General features: G+C 50.5%; 1 protein-coding gene across 1 annotated transcript in view; it reads right to left on the minus strand.

Moving 5' to 3' along the window:
* Nucleotides 1-8,018: 8,018 nt before the first annotated feature.
* Nucleotides 8,019-21,004, minus strand: part of IQCB1 (IQ motif containing B1) — a 49,201-nt gene continuing 36,215 nt past the window's right edge. Inside the window, exons 11-14 of the mRNA XM_040358283.1 lie at nucleotides 15,613-15,761; nucleotides 14,696-14,827; nucleotides 9,710-9,866; nucleotides 8,019-8,777 (exon numbers count right to left, since the gene is read on the minus strand). Of these exons, the coding sequence (XP_040214217.1) occupies nucleotides 8,545-8,777; nucleotides 9,710-9,866; nucleotides 14,696-14,827; nucleotides 15,613-15,761 (671 nt within the window). The 3' untranslated portion in view covers nucleotides 8,019-8,544. The remainder of the gene's footprint in view (nucleotides 8,778-9,709; nucleotides 9,867-14,695; nucleotides 14,828-15,612; nucleotides 15,762-21,004) is intronic.

A 21,004-nucleotide genomic window follows, 5' to 3' on the forward strand; every position in this document is an offset into this window, starting at 1 on the left:
GGGGCGCCGAAACTCCAAAGTGCTCCCCCCCCCCCTTATCTGTGTCCAGAGGCGGAGCGCATGTAGCGGGTGCTGCAGTTCCCCATCCCACTTGCTCTCTCCGCTGGCAACTGACAAGAGCGCATACCTCCCGCTGTCCCCGGAATCCGGGTTGGGTACCGCAGCGGAGCCTAGTACTGGAACACGTTTCGGTACTAGGCTCCACTAATTAATTCTGGCCGGTGCGCATGGAGCAGTCTCCTGTCTGCCCCGCCCCCTCTGCATGTGTCAGCTCTTCTCCCATAGGCTGAGTGATAAGAGGCTTCTGGGTTGGCCGGAACTGCTGCCAATCACCCCGTGCACTTCCAGAAATGCTCTCTAACTGCCACCCTCCAAGTAACCAAAGATGCCACATATGCTCCGCCCCCTGTAATGTGCTTCTGCTTCCAGCGTGCCCTAGCTACAGGGATCTATTGGACATGTACTGATCTATGGGGACACCTGATGTGGGGGGCTCTGATGGGGGACACCTGATGGGGGGGCCAGTGGCGGCCCGCCCATAAAGGGCGCCCGGGCGCCGCCCCCCCTCCCCCAGTCAGTAAAAAAAAAAAATCTAAAAAAAAAAAAAAAATATATATTTTTTATTTAAACATGTCCCTTTAAGGAAAAAAAATTCCAAAAAAGGTTCTTATGTGCACTGAGTCCGGGCGTCGGGAAAAGCGCGGTATGGGTAGCGCCACGTCTGTGCAATCACGGGATTGCAGACGTGGCGCTACATTGGCAGCCCAAAAATGCCTTTGTGGCGCGGTCCATCGCGCCACTTGCTTCCGGCGCGATGGACTGCATTGTTATGGCTGGGCGGGTGCATCCACTATTTGTGCTCGTTCCGTCCTGACGTCCCTGGAAGAACAGGAAGTGACGTCGGGGGGGTTGGGTTGTCCGCGATTTCGGCCGAATATTCACTATAAATTTTTTTTTGGAACATTTAGAATTTTTTTTTTTAGTGCACATTTGGCCGAAATCGCGGCACCCCCATCCCCCCGCGGGGGGGGGGGGGGGGGGGGTGCCGCGATTTCGGCCGAATGTTCACTAGACATGATGAGCAATTAACCCAGTGCAGATGTAGGCTCATTGCAAGGGTGGATTTTTTTTAACATTTTCATGGAGTTGGGCTTTAATAAATGATTTTTAATGTTCAATGCAAAGCATATTATGGGTGAAATGCCAGCCGTCAGCAGCCTGAGCCCCAGGAGAAGATGGGGAGCTACAAGTCCCAGCAGGTTATAATATAAGGCTCCTAGGTGGATGGGAGTCTTATATTATAAACCTGCTGGGACTTGTAGTTCCCCATCTTCTCCTGGGCTCAGGTGCATGCAATCCACCATCTATGGGACTACAAGTCCCAGCAGTGAGAAAAACTGGACAAAGATGGTGGATTGCATGCACCTGAGCCCCAGGAGACGATGGAGAACTACAAGTCCCAGCAGGTTATAATATAAGGCTCCTAGGTGGATGGGAGTCTTATATTATAAACCTGCTGGGACTTGTAGTTCCCCATCTTCTCCTGGGCTCAGGTGCATGCAATCCACCATCTATGGGACTACAAGTCCCAGCAGTGAGAAAAACTGGACAAAGATGGTGGATTGCATGCACCTGAGCCCCAGGAGACGATGGAGAACTACAAGTCCCAGCAGGTTATAATATAAAGCTCCGAGGTGGATGTATGACTGGACAGTGACACAGTGGGGACAATTGGCACAGTGGCTGTGTTTGATGGCATGGTACAGTGGCTGCATTTGATGGCATGGCACAGTGGTGACAATTGATGGCACAGTGACCACAATTGATGGCATGGCACAGTGGCTGCATTTGATGGCATGGTACAGTGGCTGCATTTGATGGCATGGCACAGTGGCTGCATTTGATGGCATGGCACAGTGGCTGCATTTGATGGCATGGCACAGTGGTGACAATTGATGGCACAGTGGCCACAATTGATGGCATGGCACAGTGGTGACAATTGATGGCACAGTGACCACAATTGATGGCATGGCACAGTGGCTGCATTTGATGGCATGGTACAGTGGGCATGGTACAGTGGCTGCATTTGATGGCATGGTACAGTGGCTGCATTTGATGGCATGGCACAGTGGCTGCATTTGATGGCATGGCACAGTGGTGACAATTGATGGCACAGTGACCACAATTGATGGCATAGTACAGTGGCTGCATTTGATGGCATGGTACAGTGGCTGCATTTGATGGCATGGTACAGTGGCTGCATTTGATGGCATGGTACAGTGGCTGTGTTTGATGGCATGGTACAGTGGTGACAATTGATGGCATGGTACAGTGGTGACAATTGATGGCACAGTGACTGCGTTTGATGGCATGGCACAGTGACTGCGTTTGATGGCATGGCACAGTGACTGCGTTTGATGGCATGGCACAGTGGTGCGAATTGATGGAACAGTGGCTGCATTTGATGGGCACAGTGAGGCTTATATTTTTTTTTCTTCTTCGTTTGCGCCCCCCCAAAAATTTTGAGCACCAGCCTCCACTGGGGGGGGCTCTGATGGGGTACACCTGATGTGGGGGGGGCTCTGATGGGGGACACCTGATGTGGGGGGGCTCTGATGGGGGACACCTGATGTGGGGGGGGCTCTGATGGGGGACACCTGATGTGGGGGGGGCTCTGATGGGGGACACTTGATGTGGGGGGGCTCTGATGGGGGACACCTGCTGTGGAGGGCTCTGATGGGGACACCAAGTTATTGCAACGTGGAGGTGCGAATGCCCCCCCCCCTAATGAAACAAACTAAATACACCCAAAATTAAAAACGCCCTTCAAATAAAGATGAGGAGATCTTTATTTTATTTATTTATTTATTTTACAGCAAATTTTGCATAAGCAGCTGAGCGAGTGAAGCGATGCCAAAATCACTCATCCCCCAATATTGGGACATTTCCCATCTGTTCCGTGGCTGGATGGCGGAGATCACACATTTCCACCGTGTTCTACAAATGATGTGCAACCAGAACAAGCAATAAATATACTTTAAAGTTGCACTGAGGCCATTAAGATTTGGAGGTTGGGGGGGGACTTGTCATAATGATGTCATAATGTGTGAACATGAGCAGCAGGCTTACCTACAAGTATCCCCCCCAGAGATGAGAGTTCTAGGCTTGCCATTGCCCCTCCATCACCCAACAGTTCCCCCATTTAGCTAAGAGGGAGGGGTGAGAGAGAGGTGGATGAGAGAGGGGGATAAGAGAGAGAGAGAGAGAGAGAGGAGGGAAAGAGGTGGGGCGGGGAGAGCGAGAGAGTGCGAGAGGGGTTAGAGAGAGGGTGATGAGATTGGGAGGGAAAGAGGTGGGGGGAGAGAGAGGGGATGAGATAGAAAGCACAAGAGGGTGAGGGGTGAGAGAGAGAGGGGTGAGAAAGAGAGGGAGGGGTGAGAGAGAGGGGGGGAAGAGGTGGAGGGGAGAGAGGGAAAGAGGTGGAGGAAAGAGGGGATGAGCTAGAGAGCGCAAGAGGGTGAGGGGTGAGAGAGTGCGAGAGGGGTTAGAAAGATAGGGTTAGAGAGAGAGAGAGGGAGAGGTGAGAAAAAGGGGGATGAGAGAGAGAGAGAGAGAGAGAGAGAGAGAGAGAGAGAGAGAGAGAGAGAGAGAGAGAGAGAGAGAGAGAGGGGGGATAGAGAGAGGGAGGGGTGAGAGAGAGAGGATGAGTTAGAGATAGAGAGTGTAAGAGGGTGAGAGGGACGACGGTGAGAGAGAGCGCGAGAGGGGTTAGAAAGAGAGGGAGGGGTGATTGAGAGAGAGGGGTTAGAGAGAGATAGAGGGAGAGGTGAGGGAGAGGTGAGAGAGAGGGGAGGGAATGAAATAGAGAGCGCAGGTGGGTGAGGGGTGTGAGAGAACGCGAGAGGAGTTAGAAAGAGAGAGGGGGGTTAGAGAGAGATAGAGGGAGGGAGGGGTGAGAGAGAGTGGAATGAGAGGGAGAGGGGGCATAGAGAGAGAGGTGAGAGAGGGAGGAGGGAAAGAGGTGGGAGGAGAGAGGGGATGAAAATGAGAGAAAGAGAGAAATAGATAAAGAGAGGGGGTGAGAGAGAGAGGAGGAAAAGAGGTGGGGGAGAGAAAGGGAGTGACAGAAAAATGGGGATGCGAGAGAGGGAGGAGGGAAAGAGCTGGGGGGAGATTAAGAGAGCGTGTAAGAGGGATTAGAGAGAGAGAGAGGGAAAGAGGTGGGGGGAAAGAGGAGGGGTGAGATAGAGAGAGTGCAAAAGGGATTTGAGAGAGTGCCTCGCTGTGTGTAGGGAGGCAGCCGAGGCACGATCACAGTCCAGGACTCCGACCTGCTCTGCCAAGTGAGCTACTTCCGGGATCGGAGGCTGCAGCCACTGCCGCCTCCTGCTTTGCTCCCGTGTGTCACCAGTCAACCCGCGGCCACCCCTGGTGTCACCCTTCTGGTGGGTGTGGTCCGCACCCCGTAGCGATGCCACTGCTCGTAAAGTCCCTTCTGCCTGGGGGCGCCGCCGTCCCCCTGAAGAATGCTGCCCAAGGCAAATGCCTTGTTTGCCTCGTGGTAGATACGCCCCTGGAGATTCTGGGGACAAAGCAATTAGCTGATGGGGAACTTGGGGACCGCTGGACTATGAAACAACTTCCAGCTATGTTATGGAAAGGGGGAGGAGACATTAGAGTGTAAGCTCCTCTGTACAGAGACTGATGTGGCTGTGGGGGGAGGGGACATTAGAGTGTAAGCTCCTCTTGTACAGAGACTGATGTGACTGTGGGGGGAGGGGGACATTAGAGTGTAAGCTCCTCTTGTACAGAGACTGATGCGACTGTGGGGGGAGGGGACATTAGAGTGTAAGCTCCTCTGTACAGAGACTGGTGTGACTGTAGGGGGGAGGGGACATTAGAGTGTAAGCTCCTCTGTACAGAGACTGATGTGACTGTGGTGGGAGGGGACATTAGAGTGTAAGCTCCCCTGTACAGAGACTGATGTGACTGTGGGGGGGGGGGGGGGAGGGGACATTAGAGTGTAAGCTCCTCTGTACAGAGACTGATGTGACTGTGGGGGGAGGGGACATTAGAGTGTAAGCTCCTCTGTACAGAGACTGATGTGATGTGGGGGGGGGGGACATTAGAGTGTAAGCTCCTCTGTACAGAGACTGATGTGACTGTGGGGGGGGGGGGGGGGGGGGGTTAGAATGTAAGCTTCTAAGGATCAGAGATGGGTGTGTTGTAGCATTTCTATAAATGACTCTCACACACACAGTCGCCAGCCCCGGCATCGGGAATTTGCGCTTTTTCATGTAAATGATGTAACAAGTTTAAAATATTTCTAAGAATTCGACTGAAATAAAATGTTAAAATAAAATGTTTATTATTAAATGAAAAAAGAAAATAAATTAGAGAAAAGCAAGGAACACGCAAAGGTACATACAATATCTACATATTAACACGATCGTTGTCACGAGGTGCCGGAACGTCATGGAACAGAACGGCGAGGTCTGTGAGGAGAGAACAGCGCCCCCTGCTGGTTACCTACATGTATCTCCATTTCATCTGTTTATTAGTTTTGCGTTTCAAAGTTTTTTCTCACCTCTTTTTTCTCTATTTAGTATTTTATGAACAGTGTCCGGACTTCTCTGCTCTACCAATAAGCAGAGAGAGTGGGTGGGATTTAGGAAAGGAGGGGCATCTGACAATGACACTTCGATGTGCTCATAGTGACGGGACATCATTGTTGGAACACAGACTGCAATGGTGGTCCAGGCCACAAGTCAGGAGGGGGGGCATGTGTGCGTGGGCTACCTATAGATACATAATTGGCCATTGGCTCCCGCTGCTGTCAATCAAATCCAATGACGCGAGCGCCGGGGGTGGGGCCGAGTCATACACTCAGCGTCTATGAATTACTTGGGAGCGTGCCCGCAAAGTAACCCTGGTTCCGGAGAGCGCTTCTCCTAGGGGGTTATCCAATGTGGAGAGGAGCCACAAGAGCCGCCGAGGGACCCAGAAGACGTGGATCGGGGCCACTCTGTGCAAAACAAACTGCACAGTAGAGGCAAGTATGACACGTTTGTTATTTTTATAAAACAAAGCTTTATCATCACTTTAAAGTAGAACTCCAAGTTTAAAGTGGAGCTCCAGCCAAAAGGGGAAGCTGCACTTATTTGCTGCCGCCTCCTCCCCGGCCATATTTGGCACCCATCGGGAGGGGGGGGGGGGGGGGGTTAACCTGGTTTTGACAGGTAACCGTTCCCACTTCCAGCTGATCTCGCTGCGGCAAAGCCAGCGGGAAGTTCGGCCCCCCTCCTCCTTCCTCTGTCGCTGGGCCATTCACAGAGAACAGCCCCCCCCCCTCAGAAAACGGCATTAAAATCAAAGCTCATCAATATCCATCTATCCTGGTCCACTGAATGAGTCCCAAGCTCTAGTAGACCCTCAGAAATGTCTGATGCGTTTTGAGGAGGGGCTTCTCTCCCCCCCCCTTCCTGAGAGCCAAATCAAAAGAGGGGGGAGTTCTCCTCTCAAAACGCATCCGTTTTTCTGAGGGTCTTCTTGCGGTCGGGACTCGTTTAGTGGACCATGTGGTCCAGAATAGTTGGATGTTGATGAGCTTGTCTGTAAGGTCCCTTTCACACTCGTGCGACTTGGGACTGCAAAGTCGCATGACAAGTCACACCCCCGTGATTTCCAATGAGTACCATTCATATCTGCGCAACTCCAAGTCGCACCGACTTCAAAAAGTAGTCCGTGCACTCAGGGCTGTCTTAATGAGACGGCACTGCCCTGGGGCCCCAGCTACATGGGGGGCCCCTGCCCTTTCCCCAAAGCAGCTGGTCCTTGAGCCCACGCTGCCCCGAAATTGGGGGCCCCCCATGATGGCACTGCGTGTGATAGATACACAGGGGAGGCAGTCTGCCTCCTACCTACTTGATGTCTGTTTACCTGCACTGTCATCATTGTAGGGGCCCCAGAGCATTACTTTGCCCAGGGGCCCATGATGCTATTAAGACGGCCCTGCCTGCACTACTTTGGTCCCACTTTGATGCGAGTTGAGGTCCACAGACCTGAAGATTACACAGGCATTCTCAGAAAACGTGGCCACGGAATCGCAGCAAAATCGCGCAACTATCAAGTTGTGGCAGTGTGAAAGGAGCCGAAAGGCTCGTAACACAATATAAGAAAATCGGACGAACGTTTTCGCCCCAAGAATTCTCATACGTTTTCGTATATATGATGTGTTCACAACTTTCGACAGCCGATACCAAATTTTCTTACGAAAATTCCCAAAGGGACAAACTCCCAAAAAAATGTGTACCGTTTTCGTACGATTTTCGCACAAGAAAAATCTGAAAATAAAAAGACTGCACATGATCAGAACCAACAAAAAAAAAAAGCCTTTGTCGTACGAGAATATTCGTAAGAATTTTCCTTCATCGATTCCGATTTGCTGTGAAACATCGAGAAAAATCGAACAGTCGCCCGATTTTCTTATAGTGTGTACCCCACTTTAGGCTCCTTACACACTTCTGCGATTTGAAATTTGCGCGATTTCCCCGCGACTTGAAACAATGCCTGTGCAAACTTGAGGTCTATGGACCTCATGTCGCATCAAAGTCGGACCAAAATAGTGCAAGGACTACTTGGAAATCGCTGCGACTTCGCACAGATATGAATGGTACTCATTGGAAATCATGGGGGGGGGGTATGAGTTGTCATGCGACTTTGCATTCCAAAGTCGCACAAGTGTGAAGGGGGCTTTATGCTGTTTTGGGAGTATACGTCTATTTTAATAAAAGCTAGACATGCGTAATTCGTTTAGTTCCGAATTCCTTTTTTTAACAAATTTTGAAAAATTTGTTAATTCCGAAATTTCAGAGTTTTCGAATATCAAAATTTATGAGTTTCTAAATTTCTAAAATTTCGGAATTTCAAAAGTTTTGAAAATTCTAAAATTCAAAAATTTGAAATTTCGGAATCTGAAAATTCTAAAATTCGAATTCTTGAAAAAAGCTAAAAAAAACGAATGAAACGAAAACGAAAACGAACAAATTTTACGGCAGTGCACATGTCTAATAAAAGCTATTATAGGTAATGCACAAGGCTGATGCTCCCTGCTCTTGCAGAGTGTCTTCTGGGCTTCCTCAGCCCTTTGGGGGCTCCCAAGGTTTGCCAAGATTTAACTAACTGAAGATCTGTGGCTGATCATTAGCGGAACACGTCACTCACGAGCGCAGGAGATTGTTTATTGAGAGAGTGACACCGATCTTCTGCAGCTTATACTCTGATGGGCGTTGTAAGGGAAGCAATACATTCTTAATATCGGTCTCTTGCTACACCCAAATACTTGTCATATGTCCCTTGCTGCTAGAGAAGCAAGGGATTATGGGACATGTAGTTCAAGGTGTTCCTTCACTTTAGGAAGGTTTTTGGCAGCTGAAAAAGGAGACTGGGACTGCAACTCTTTATTTCATTGTATGGAATTCCTGGAGACTTGTTTAATGTTATACATATAGATAATGGATTGGGGGGAGGGGGAGGGGTTGGTCACTACGGCTTTTTGCTCCCAGCGATAAATATTATACCGTGGTCCAGGTCGGGCATGTTGCTTGCAAAGCTGTCGTCTTCCTCTACAAACTCGTCGCTCAGCTTCTTCCACCAGGGCCAGCGGCTGCGTTTCAGCATGGTGCTGTGACTCTGTTTGGCCTTCAAGGCCACAGGGATGGATCTGCTGGTGAAAAGATCGATGTCTTTCTCCGTGGCTTCTTTTAAGCTGGGGGCCCCTGAAAAACACAAATCGGCATCTCATTCAGGGAGCGGGGGATTTTTTTTTTTTTTTATAAAATGCGCAGCTGGGCTGCAAGTAAATCAAGGGCAATGCAGCTGCTCATCCACAGCTCTTAAAAGGACACAAACTCCCTGTCAGCCAGAGGCATAGCATGGAAGGGGGAGGGGGGGGGTGCAGGCGCAACATTTAGAGCTGCCACCAGAAATCCTGCTGGAGATATTATCGTGCAGGGGGGGTTTCGGTGTGATAAGGATAGGGGTATCTAGGGTGTTTGATCAGAGTGGGAGTGGTATCTAGGGGCGTGATCAGAGTGGGAGTGGTATCTGGGGGGGTTATCAGAGTGGAAGTGGCATCTGGGGGTGTGATCAGAGTGGGGGTGGTATCTGGGGGTGTGATCAGAGTGGGGGTGGTATCTGGGGGTGTGATCAGAGTGGGGGTGGTATCTGGGGGTGTGATCAGAGTGGGAGTGGTATCTGGGGGTGTGATCAGAGTGGGAGTGGTATCTGGGGGTGTGATCAGAGTGGGAGTGGTATCTAGGGGTGTGATCAGAGTGGGGGTGGTATCTGGGAGTGTGATCAGAGTGGGAGTGGTATCTCGGGCACGACAACCTACTCCACCATTGTCAGCCATAATGAAGAGGGCGCGATATCTATGAAATGCGTCGGTCGTCAACCCTTATCAATAAAGAACCGACTAAACTCAATGGTTTGGTCCGCCTTCTACAATAAGTTCCGAAAACAAAGACGGGTCAGTCGTGCCCATGCCAGTGTCCTTCCTGCAGAATTTGCCAGTCCTAATTGGGAGCCCACCACTTCTGCAGCACCCGGACTTCCCCCATTCATTATAATGGTAATAACATCTCATGTATCTGTCTCTGATCATGTGACCAGTACTTAGATCTTTTTTTTTTTAAACAATCAACCGTACCCATCAGCATATGAATGTCGGTGTTGATCTGGGCCAGAAGGGCCTCTCGGCGTTGCTCGGCTCGCTGCTCCTGCTTTCTCTTCAGTAGAAACTGCCCCAGCTTCTCCTGGACGGCAAAGTGCAGCTCCTGGCTTTGTTCTGGCGCCCTCTGCTGGGCCTGAGGGGAACACACAACACATTTCATCACAGCCAATGCCAACTTTCAGGTCAAATTTCGATTTTGTTTTATTATTATAATACAGGATTTATAGAGCGCCAACATTTTGGACCAACAATACAAGAGGGTTAGGGGGGCCCCGCCCCTGTGAGTGTTGACTAAAAATACCATTTTAGTTTTAATCGTATTTTAGTCATCTGAAATGTTTTAGCCTTTTTTTTAGTCTACTAAAATCTCCAGTACATTTTAGCCGACTAAAATCGAATGGGTTTAAAGTGGAACTCCGTCTGGAAAAAAAAAAAAAAAAAAAGTCAGCAGCTACAAATACTGAAGAGCTGCTGAGTTTTAATAGAAGGGCACTTGCCTGTCCAGGGAGCCCGCGATGTCGGCACCTCAAGCAGATTCGTCGATCTTCGGGTGCAGACACCAGCATTGCACGTAAAAAAGAAACTGTCAGTGAAACCTTCCAACTGCGCATGCGTGAGTCGTGCTGTGCATTCTGAATGGTCCCGCAGTGTTCTGGAACGCACACGGGTCCCAGAAGGCAGCAGGGAGAGAGGAGGGAGAGGGGGAGAGTGAGTTATGTCATAGATCAGGGGTCTCCAAACCTTTCAAACCAAGGGCCAGTTTATTGCCCTTCAGACATTAGGAGGGCCGGATTGCAGCCAGCAGGGGCAGAAAATGTTCTGAGCCCAGCATCAGTGAGAATAAATGTGGCCTCAAGGTTGGTGGTCAGAAGGAGGAATAGTAGTGCCCCATATTAGTATCCCATCATTGGTATCAGTGGAAGAAATGTGTACCCCCTTATTGGTGTCAGTGGGAGGAATAGTGCCCCAAGGGCCGGATAAAGGCTAGCAAAGGGCCGTAGTTTGGAGACCGCTGTACTAGATTAATTGAATGAGTAGAAAAAAAAAATCCTCCTTGTTTCAGATTCTGACCAGGACACTATCTGCATGGAGTTTGCATGTTCTCCCTGTGCATGCGTGGGTTTCCTCCGGGTTCTCCGGTTTCCTCCCACACTACAAAGACATGCTACAATGTAAAATACAGATTTTACATTGTAAGCAATAAATGTGAGGAATAGGCTTAGCCATGGAAGAGAAGATAGTTGTGTGTAATCGCTGTGACAGAATTGTGAAATCAGAAGATCCATGGTCGCCTGTTTTGTAACATTCCATCTACAGGATCACAGCTGTTGTATGAGATTAATTTGTTTTCGATGCCGTTAATTAGAACATTCCGTGGAGGGAATGAAGCCACAGTCCTTTGCAGTAATGGTATCTTAACAGCACATGGAGCTTCTGGAAATCCCTTCATTTGCTCAGCTGTGAAAAGCGATCACGATCTCTGTGTTTCTTAAAGAAGAATTCCACTCTTACCATTAAAAATAAAACGCTTTAACCACTTCAGTAATGGACACTTCTACCCCCCTTTCCTGCCCAGGCAAATTTCAGCGCTGTCGCACTTTGAATGACAATTGAGTGAGTGAGAAACTTGTAAAGCGCAACACATGCGAACTGAATCGCCTCTGGGCGCTGTATCCATTTCATGGGTAAGGAAAACCCCTTGACCTCAGAAGAAATGGGTTTTAATCTTTCTCCTGAAGGCCAAGTGGTCCGATGTCGGATGGTGGTTGGTAGTGCATTCCACAGGCGGGGTCCTTGGACTGCAAATCTCCTTTCTCCTTTGGACTTGTATCTGGCCTTGGGTATCTGGAGGAGGTTTTGATTGGTGGATCGCAGAATGCGATTGGGGTTATGGGCTTTTATTTTTTCGCATAGATATTGGGGGGCGTTGCCTTGAATACACTTATGTATTAGGCAGAGTGCCTTGAAAGTGATTCTGTCTTTTACGGGCAACCAATGAAGGGATCTCAGTGAAGGGATCTCAGTGAAGGGATCTCAGTGAAGGGATCTCAGTGAAGGGATCTCAGTGAAGGGATCTCAATGAAGGTGAGATTGATTCCCAGGGTTTTTTCCCAGTCACTAGTCGAGCGGCCGTATTTTGAACGACTTGCAGACGAGTGATTTGGTATTTGGGGAGTCCTAGATAGAGGGCATTTGCGTAGTCGAGTCTGGAATTGATGATTGTTCCCACCACGACTGCAATGTCCTCTTTCGGGATAAAGGGCGTGAGTCTGCGTAGTAGGCGCAGCAGATGGTGGGATCCGCTGACTACTGACCCTATTTGTGCATCCATTGTCATGTAGGTATCGAAAATGACTCCGAGACTTTTGACTTTGGTGCTAGGGGAGATAGTTTTACCCAGAATGGGTGGGGGGTCCATGTTGACGTGGGGTGATTTTTCCGGTTAGCGTGAAACAGGAGAAGTTCTGTTTTCGAACCATTGAGTTTAAGATAACTGTTTGTCATCCAGTTATCTATTAGAGTGAGGCATTTCTCTAGTCCAAGAGAATGATCCTTTTTGTTGCAGATGCGGAAATACAGTTGTGTGTCGTCTGCATAGGAGTGGTAAAGTAACTTCTGGTTACTGATGATTTCAAAGAGAGGGCGAAGATAGATATTAAACAATACGGGCGATAAGGGAGACACAGTACGTTTTTCAGAAGTGAAAGACCCCAGTTTCACTATTTGTGATCGGTTTTCCAAGAAGGAGGAGAACCAGGGTAAAACACCTTCAGCGACTCCGGCTACTTCAGCTAGCCTAGCCAGTAGTAGTCCGTGGTCTACAGTGTCAAAAGCCGCGCTTAGGTCCAGCAGTATCAGGAGACAAGATTCTCCTTCGTCTGCGGCCTCTAGAGCAGCGCCGTTTCTGTTCCATGACCCGGACGGAAACCTGATTGAAACGGGTCGAGTAATTTATGGGTGTCTAAATGCAGGAGCAGCTGTTGTACAACTACAATTACTCATACAACACTGTATTCTAATGTTCAAATCATTAGTAAGACCTCATCTGGAATATGCAGTTCAGTTTTGGGCTCCAGTTCTCAAAAAGGATAAATTGGGGAACTGGAGAAAGTGCAGAGAAGGGCAACCAAACTGATAGGAGGCATGGAGGAGCTCAGCTATGAGGAAAGATTCACTCTTAAGAAGGAGAGTAAGGGGGGATATGATCATCATGTACAAACATACAAGGGGTCCATATAGGGAACTTGGTGTTGAGTTATTCACTTTACAGGCAACACTCTTTACGTCTAGCAGAAAAGAGATTCCATCTCCAAATACGGAAAGGTTTCTTCACAGTAAGAGCTGTGAAAATGTGGAACAGACTCCCTCCAGAGGTGGATCTGGCCACTGTCCTTACCACTCACCAATTGGTTGCTAGAGGTTACTGCACATTATTACTGCTCACTGATTGGTTGCTAGAGGTTACTGCCAGTCTGCGGCTATTTACATATTAATGCCTCCACTTCTTACATATCAATGCTGCCGTTCCGCGGCTACTTGCATACTAATGCTGTCTCTATTTACATATCAATGCAGGTTATTTACATGTAAACACAGGGTCTATGGGTGAGTCATCTGTACACTGCAATAGGGCAGAGCTGGGCAGCATCAGTAATAGAACTTCACACTGAGATATCAGAACACAGGACAAGGGAATTTAAACTGGGGTAGTTGGCAAGTATGAGGCAACTGCTTTAGGCCATACAACAATGATGGGCCCAGAGCAGCTGCCCATTTTGCCTTGTCTTAAAGACAGCCCTGCATGCGCCAGACCCCTTGTGCATATGCAGACACACGGCGAGACATCTCACACCATTTCTGCACATGTGTGAGATGCTGTGATCTGAAAATGGGATGAGTGATGCAGAAACACCCGGGGTAGGCAGTTCGCAGGAACTCGTGCATGAGCAGAAACGACACCAGGGATCCCAGAGCACATGTGCTGGGTCCAAATACGTCATCCTTACCTAGGTGAGAATGACGGACCTGAACTTTAGGAAAAAATAAATAAAAATCGCCAATTCTGTTATAGGTAGGGGAGGAGACAGAAAAGAGCAACACTAAAAAAAAAAAAAAAAAAAAAAAAAAGGGGTGAAGGTGGGTGTAACGGAATGGCCCGTGATACCCAGAGACTTTTGAAGGATGCGGGGTACTCCTGTGCCAGCTTCACCAATGACTCTTGGGTCTAGGGTCATCCTATGTCCAATAGGGGCATAAGATGACTGAGAACTGATATCTCGGATTACATGAGATGGGACAGTAATGATAATTCATGTATTGCAGGATATCTTGAAATATTACAGGTGGTTAATTCTGACCCCAACAGGTCAATAGGAGAGTGACTCATTCATGTGGGGACACATAGACTGTTGAGGTGTTAATTGAGTCTGGCTCCTAAGATATTTCATTGTGTGAAAGTCGATTGATGAATGATGTGTTGGGGGTTGGCAGTCTGAAAGGTCAGATGGCTGACTTTTCAGCTGTACTGGATTAGCATGTCAATTACGTCTACAAAGGAATGTGTATTGTGTATCAGGTGAGAATAGCTTAACGCGGAGTCAGAACGTCTGGGTAAAGGACTAGTCATTAGTTCATGTAGATTATCTGAATGTCATTATCTAAAGGAATGTGTATTGAGCACCCATTGTGTCATGTTGTGGGTGGAGTTAAGCCATTGTTTCTTGGGGCTTCTAACTGTATATAACAAGCCTGAGTTTACCATTAAAGTATCCTATCTGTTTGGAACCAGAGAACAGAGCTGTGTCTCGTTATTCTGGGGGAAATCCAATGGGTCCTGTCTGCTGGATTGTGGAGTGTTGGAAGCTGTCTTTGGTTGGTGGAATGGAATATCGTAAACGGCGTTAACCCCTGACCATTACAGTCGGCTTTCATAAGTTATTTTATGTGTAATGGGGATCTCACCGGGTGGAGCTGAAGATAAGTGTCCACTTTCTGCTGGAGCCGCAGTCGCTGCTCGTCACTCAGATCCTGGTGCTTTTTCCAAGGAGATAATGATTCTCGCAGTCGTCTGCGTCTGTTTAGGAACCTCAGAGCCTGAAAAAGGGGAGAGGAGGGGAAATGGTCAGAGATACTAAGGGCAATTCCCTATGACTTGATATCGGCCTCTCAGTTATTTATTGTCCTTAGAACTTCCTATTCACTTTATAGAGCAGGCCTTCGGGATTGTCCAATGTCTACTAGGCTAACCCTGGGGAGATTTCATACATCTTAAGCCCCTTTCACACTTGTGCGACCTGAAAGTCGTGCGATTTTGATGCGAATTTAAGCAATGCCTGTGTAATCTTGAGGTCTATGTACCTCAAATCGCAATCAAAGTCGGACCAAAGTAGTGCAGGGACTACTTTGAAGTCGCAGCATCTTGAAGTCGCACAGATATGAATGGTACTCATTGGAAATCATGAGGTACGACTTGTCATATGTCCGAAATCGCAGGAAGAGTCGCAGTGAAAGGGGCCTTATTTGGAGATGTTCTAAGTCTAGTAGATATTAGAAAAATAAAAACGTGTGGTATACATGGCCAACATCTGCAATTTAAACTAGACAGAAAAAGGGGGGAGAGGAAGAAAATTCGGACTATAAAGGCCAGACACAGGAGTAAAAAAAAAAAAAAAAAACAACATGCAAGCCTCCCTCATATCAGAATACAATAGCTCCATGGGAGGGATTCCCCCATCAACATTGAGTGTATGGATCAACTTTTGTACAACCAGCCTGCCCAGAGACGGATCAGAATTCAGCCAGTCCTTGCTAAACCAGACGAATTTTGGTCCATCTAAATTCGGCTTTAAAGGGAGATCCAGAGACAGGGCAGTACTTACAGCTCTCTGAATGGTGACGGCTGCCTTAAACTGTTTCAGTGTTTGTTTTTCGAGGTGGAACCGTCTCCTGGCTTTATACCCTCTCCAGTGCTTCTGAACCATCAGGGCAGACCTCTCCTGGATTTCCTGCATGTGCTTCTCCATTTGTCCTGCACAATACAGAACAAGGTACGTGATTTACAGGGAACGCCATGCTGGAGTTACAAAATACAAAGAACAGAAGAGACTGTTGCATTCTGGTGTGATTTTACTGGATGTAGATTTTGTTTCAGCGTACAATATCAGTTCAGCTGCAAGATGATCCGATGGAGGGCTTCATCTTAACCCTCAGCTGTTCTGAGCTAAAGTCCTGAATGATCCCTTAGCTCCGGACATTACCATGTGACAACAGTTGGGGGTGAAGCTTTGCCAACTTTAGGTAAGCCCAATATATGCACCTTGTGACGAAACGCGTCAGGGGAGGGACGTCACTGCGTTACTAAGATCCTGGAAGGACTGGTGGTCTATGCAAGCCAGCTGGCTTTTTATTCCTTGCTTTTTTATCTACTTTCTGCTGTAAGTGCAATATAATTTTTTACCATTAAAGGTGAAGTTGGTTTTACACTATAGCGAGATTTCTTTTTGGGTATCCTGGCTCATTGTCCATTGAATGCTGAGGTGGAGGTGTACTCCTTGCGCGAGTGGTGAGACATCCGATTGGCTTTTTCCGCACAGAGCGAGATCCAGTGGCGGCGCGTCCATAAAGGGCGTAGGAGCGCCTCCCCCTCTCTCTCCTGCACCTGTCTATCACCAATAGATAGATTCATGCATTGCATGAATCTATCTATTGTCGCCGCCCCCATTTCAGGTGTCCGGCCCCTTGTCAAAAGCCGGGCATCTGAATTACAGCTGCGTTTTTTTTTGGAAGTGCCCGGTTAGAGCCATCCTGATTAGAGCTAATAGGCTTCCAAATTGGTGAAACAGCTGGCGCAATGCTGTGCGTTCGCTGTTTACACAGTGTTGTGTTAGGGAAGCGAAGAAAATGCTTCCCCAACACTGACCTGCCTCTCAGCCAATCAGGATGCTCAGGTCTGGTTACCCTGTAACCTGACTGACTGAAGCGACCGGCGTTGTGATTGGATACCTATCAGGCATCCAATCATAGCAGAGGACAGGAAGAGAATGGGAGAAGACATGAGGACACGGAGTGTGGAGGACAGGGCAGAGACAGGTAAGTGCTGGGCGGGGGGGCACACTGGCAGCATTTGATGGGGCACAGTAGCGGCAATTGATGGGTACAGTAGCTGCGTTTGATAGCACAGTGTCAGCAATGTATGGGTAGAGTAGCTGCGCTTGATGGGCACGGTGGCGGCGCTTGATGGGCACAGTGGCGGCGCTTGATGGGCACAGTGGCGGCGCTTGATGGGCACAGTGGCGGCGCTTGATGGGCACAGTGGCGGCGCTTGATGGGCACAGTGGCGGCGCTTGATGTTTTGTTTTTCAGTTTGTTTGCGCCCCCCTCAAAAATTTTGATCACCAGCCGCCACTAGTGAGATCCATCTTAGAGCTGGCATCAGATTTCTGCCCAGGATAAAGGCCCTGGCTGGGTATTATCCACAAGCTCTCCAAGCTTGCCATCTGGTAAGCATGTTTTTTATGTGTTGGAATAACCTGTCACGATGAATAATTAATCTACCCATATGGGCTCAACTGATCGTTTCAATTGATGATCCTGTGGACTTTCACCCACTTTCTATATACATGCATTATTAGACACTGAATGTAGATGGTCAGCTCTGCTCTCTTTACCTTTATTTATTGAATACATACATCTGTATATATCAGGTTACAGTCGTGTCTGGACGTCAGATCTGGACCCGGGTCTGAACCTTGGCAGGTTCAGACCCGGGTCCAGATCTGACGTCCAGACACGACCCGGGTCCAGATCTGACGTCCAGACACGATGCCGTGTCTTGCGATGTCCCTTCTTGCGAAGCCACCTGGGATGCTGGAAAGCTCCCTGGACAATTCATTGAATAACCTTGCCTTGAACCTTGGTTCTCGTTACCTTTGAATGCTTTGCCCCCCCCCCCCCCCCCATAAACTTCCAATTTAAGCCATGCCTTTGCACTTCCTGTTGGCCAGATTATTGTTTTCTCTCTAGCTGATTGTTCTTGTCGCTTCTGCTGTCATCTGTATCTACGCTACCAGATTACCTGTATCAGGGAGCAGTGGGGGGGGGGGGGGGGGGTGTCAGTGATTACCTGTATCAGAGAGCAGTGGGGGGGGGGGGGTGTCAGTGATTACCTGTATCAGAGAGCAGTGGGGGGGGGGGGGGTGTCAGTGATTACCTGTATCAGAGAGCAGTGGGGGGGGGGGAAGGGGTCAGTGATTACCCGTCTCAGGGAGCAGTGTGGGGGTCAGTGATTACCTGTATCAGAGAGCAGTGGGGGGGGGGGGGTCAGTGATTACCTGTATCAGAGAGCAGTGGGGGGGGGGGGGGTCAGTGATTACCTGTATCAGAGAGCAGTGGGGGGGTCAGTGATTACCCGTCTCAGGGAGTAGTGGGGGGGGGGGGGGTCAGTGATTACCCGTCTCAGGGAGCAGTGTGGAGGGGGGGGGGGGGTCAGTGATTACCTGTCTCAGGGAGTAGTGGGGGGGGGGGGGGGGGTCAGTGATTACCTGTCTCAGGGAGCAGTGGGGGGGGTCGGTGATTACCCGTCTCAGGGAGCAGTGTGGGGGTCAGTGATTACCTGTACCAGAGAGCAGTGTGGGGGTCAGTGATTACCCGTCTCAGGGAGCAGTGGGGGGTCAGTGATTACCTGTATCGGCGAGCAGTAGGGGGGGGGGGGGGTCAGTGATTACCTGTATCAGGGAGCAGTGGGGGGGGGGGGGGGTCAGTGATTACCTGTCTCAGAGAGCAGTGGGGGGGGGGGTCAGTGATTACCTGTCTCAGAGAGCAGTGGGGGGGGGGGGGGGTCAGTGATTACCTGTCTCAGAGAGCAGTGGGGGGGGGGGGGGCAGTGATTACCTGTCTCAGGGAGCAGTGGGGGGGGTCAGTGATTACCCGTCTCAGGGAGCAGTGGGGGGGGTCAGTGATTACCCGTCTCAGGGAGCAGTGTGGAGGGGGGGGGGGGGGGTCAGTGAATTACCTGTCTCAGGGAGTAGTGGGGGGGGGGGGTCAGTGATTACCTGTCTCAGGGAGCAGTGGGGGGGTCGGTGATTACCCGTCTCAGGGAGCAGTGTGGGGGTCAGTGATTACCTGTACCAGAGAGCAGTGGGGGGGGGGTCAGTGATTACCTGTATCAGAGAGCAGTGGGGGGGTCAGTGATTACCCATCTCAGGGAGCAGTGTGGGGGTCAGTGATTACCCGTCTCAGGGAGCAGTGGGGGGTCAGTGATTACCTGTATCGGCGAGCAGTAGGGGGGGGGGGTCAGTGATTACCTGTATCAGGGAGCAGTAGGGGGGGGGGGGTCAGTGATTACCTGTATCAGGGAGCAGTAGGGGGGGGGTCAGTGATTACCTGTATCAGGGAGCAGTGGGGGGGGGGGGGGGGGTGTCAGTGATTACCTGTATCAGAGAGCAGTGGGGGGGGGGGGGGTGTCAGTGATTACCTGTATCAGAGAGCAGGGGGGGGGGGGGGGTGTCAGTGATTACCTGTATCAGAGAGCAGTGGGGGGGGGGGGAAGGGGTCAGTGATTACCCGTCTCAGGGAGCAGTGTGGGGGGGGGGGGTGTCAGTGATTACCTGTATCAGGGAGCAGTAGGGGGGGGGTCAGTGATTACCTGTATCAGGGAGCAGTGGGGGGGGGGGGTGTCAGTGATTACCTGTATCAGGGAGCAGTAGGGGGGGGGGGTCAGTGATTACCTGTATCAGGGAGCAGTAGGGGGGGGGGTCAGTGATTACCTGTATCAGGGAGCAGTGGGGGGGGGGGGTGTCAGTGATTACCTGTATCAGAGAGCAGTGGGGGGGGGGGGGTCAGTGATTACCTGTATCAGAGAGCAGTGGGGGGGGGGGGGTCAGTGATTACCTGTATCAGAGAGCAGTGGGGGGGTCAGTGATTACCCGTCTCAGGGAGCAGTGTGGAGGGGGGGGGGGTCAGTGATTACCTGTCTCAGGGAGTAGTGGGGGGGGGGGGGTCAGTGATTACCCGTCTCAGGGAGCAGTGTGGAGGGGGGGGGGGGGGTCAGTGATTACCTGTCTCAGGGAGTAGTGGGGGGGGGGGGGGGGTCAGTGATTACCTGTCTCAGGGAGCAGTGGGGGGGGTCGGTGATTACCCGTCTCAGGGAGCAGTGTGGGGGTCAGTGATTACCTGTACCAGAGAGCAGTGGGGGGGGTCAGTGATTACCTGTATCAGAGAGCAGTGTGGGGGTCAGTGATTACCCGTCTCAGGGAGCAGTGTGGGGGTAAGTGATTACCCGTCTCAGGGAGCAGTGTGGGGGGGGGGGGGGGTCAGTGATTACCCGTCTCAGGGAGCAGTGGGGGGTCAGTGATTACCTGTATCGGCGAGCAGTAGGGGGGGGGGGTCAGTGATTACCTGTATCAGGGAGCAGTGGGGGGGGGGGGGTCAGTGATTACCTGTCTCAGAGAGCAGTGGGGGGGGTGTCAGTGATTACCTGTCTCAGAGAGCAGTGGGGGGGGGGGGGTCAGTGATTACCTGTCTCAGAGAGCAGTGGGGGGGGGGGGTTAGTGATTACCTGTCTCAGGGAGCAGTGGGGGGGGTCAGTGATTACCCATCTCAGGGAGCAGTGTGGAGGGGGGGGGGGGGGGTCAGTGATTACCTGTCTCAGGGAGTAGTGGGGGGTGTCAGTGATTACCTGTCTCAGGGAGCAGTGGGGGGGGTCGGTGATTACCCGTCTCAGGGAGCAGTGTGGGGGTCAGTGATTACCTGTACCAGAGAGCAGTGGGGGGGGGGGGGGTCAGTGATTACCTGTATCAGAGAGCAGTGGGGGGGTCAGTGATTACCCATCTCAGGGAGCAGTGTGGGGGTCAGTGATTACCCGTCTCAGGGAGCAGTGTGGGGGGGGGATCAGTGATTACCCGTCTCAGGGAGCAGTGGGGGGTCAGTGATTACCTGTATCGGCGAGCAGTAGGGGGGGGGGGCAGTGATTACCTGTATCAGGGAGCAGTAGGGGGGGGGGGTCAGTGATTACCTGTATCAGGGAGCAGTAGGGGGGGGGGGTCAGTGATTACCTGTATCAGGGAGCAGTGGGGGGGGTGTCAGTGATTACCTGTCTCAGGGAGTAGTGGGGGGTGTCAGTGATTACCTGTCTCAGAGAGCAGTGCGGGGGGTGTCAGTGATTACCTGTCTCAGAGAGCAGTGGGGGGGGGTCAGTGATTACCTGTCTCAGAGAGCAGTGGGGGGTCAGTGATTACCTGTCTCAGAGAGCAGTGGGGGGGGGGGGGTGTCAGC

The sequence above is a fragment of the Rana temporaria genome, chromosome 6, assembly GCF_905171775.1.
Source record: "Rana temporaria chromosome 6, aRanTem1.1, whole genome shotgun sequence".
Lineage (NCBI taxonomy): Eukaryota > Metazoa > Chordata > Amphibia > Anura > Ranidae > Rana > Rana temporaria.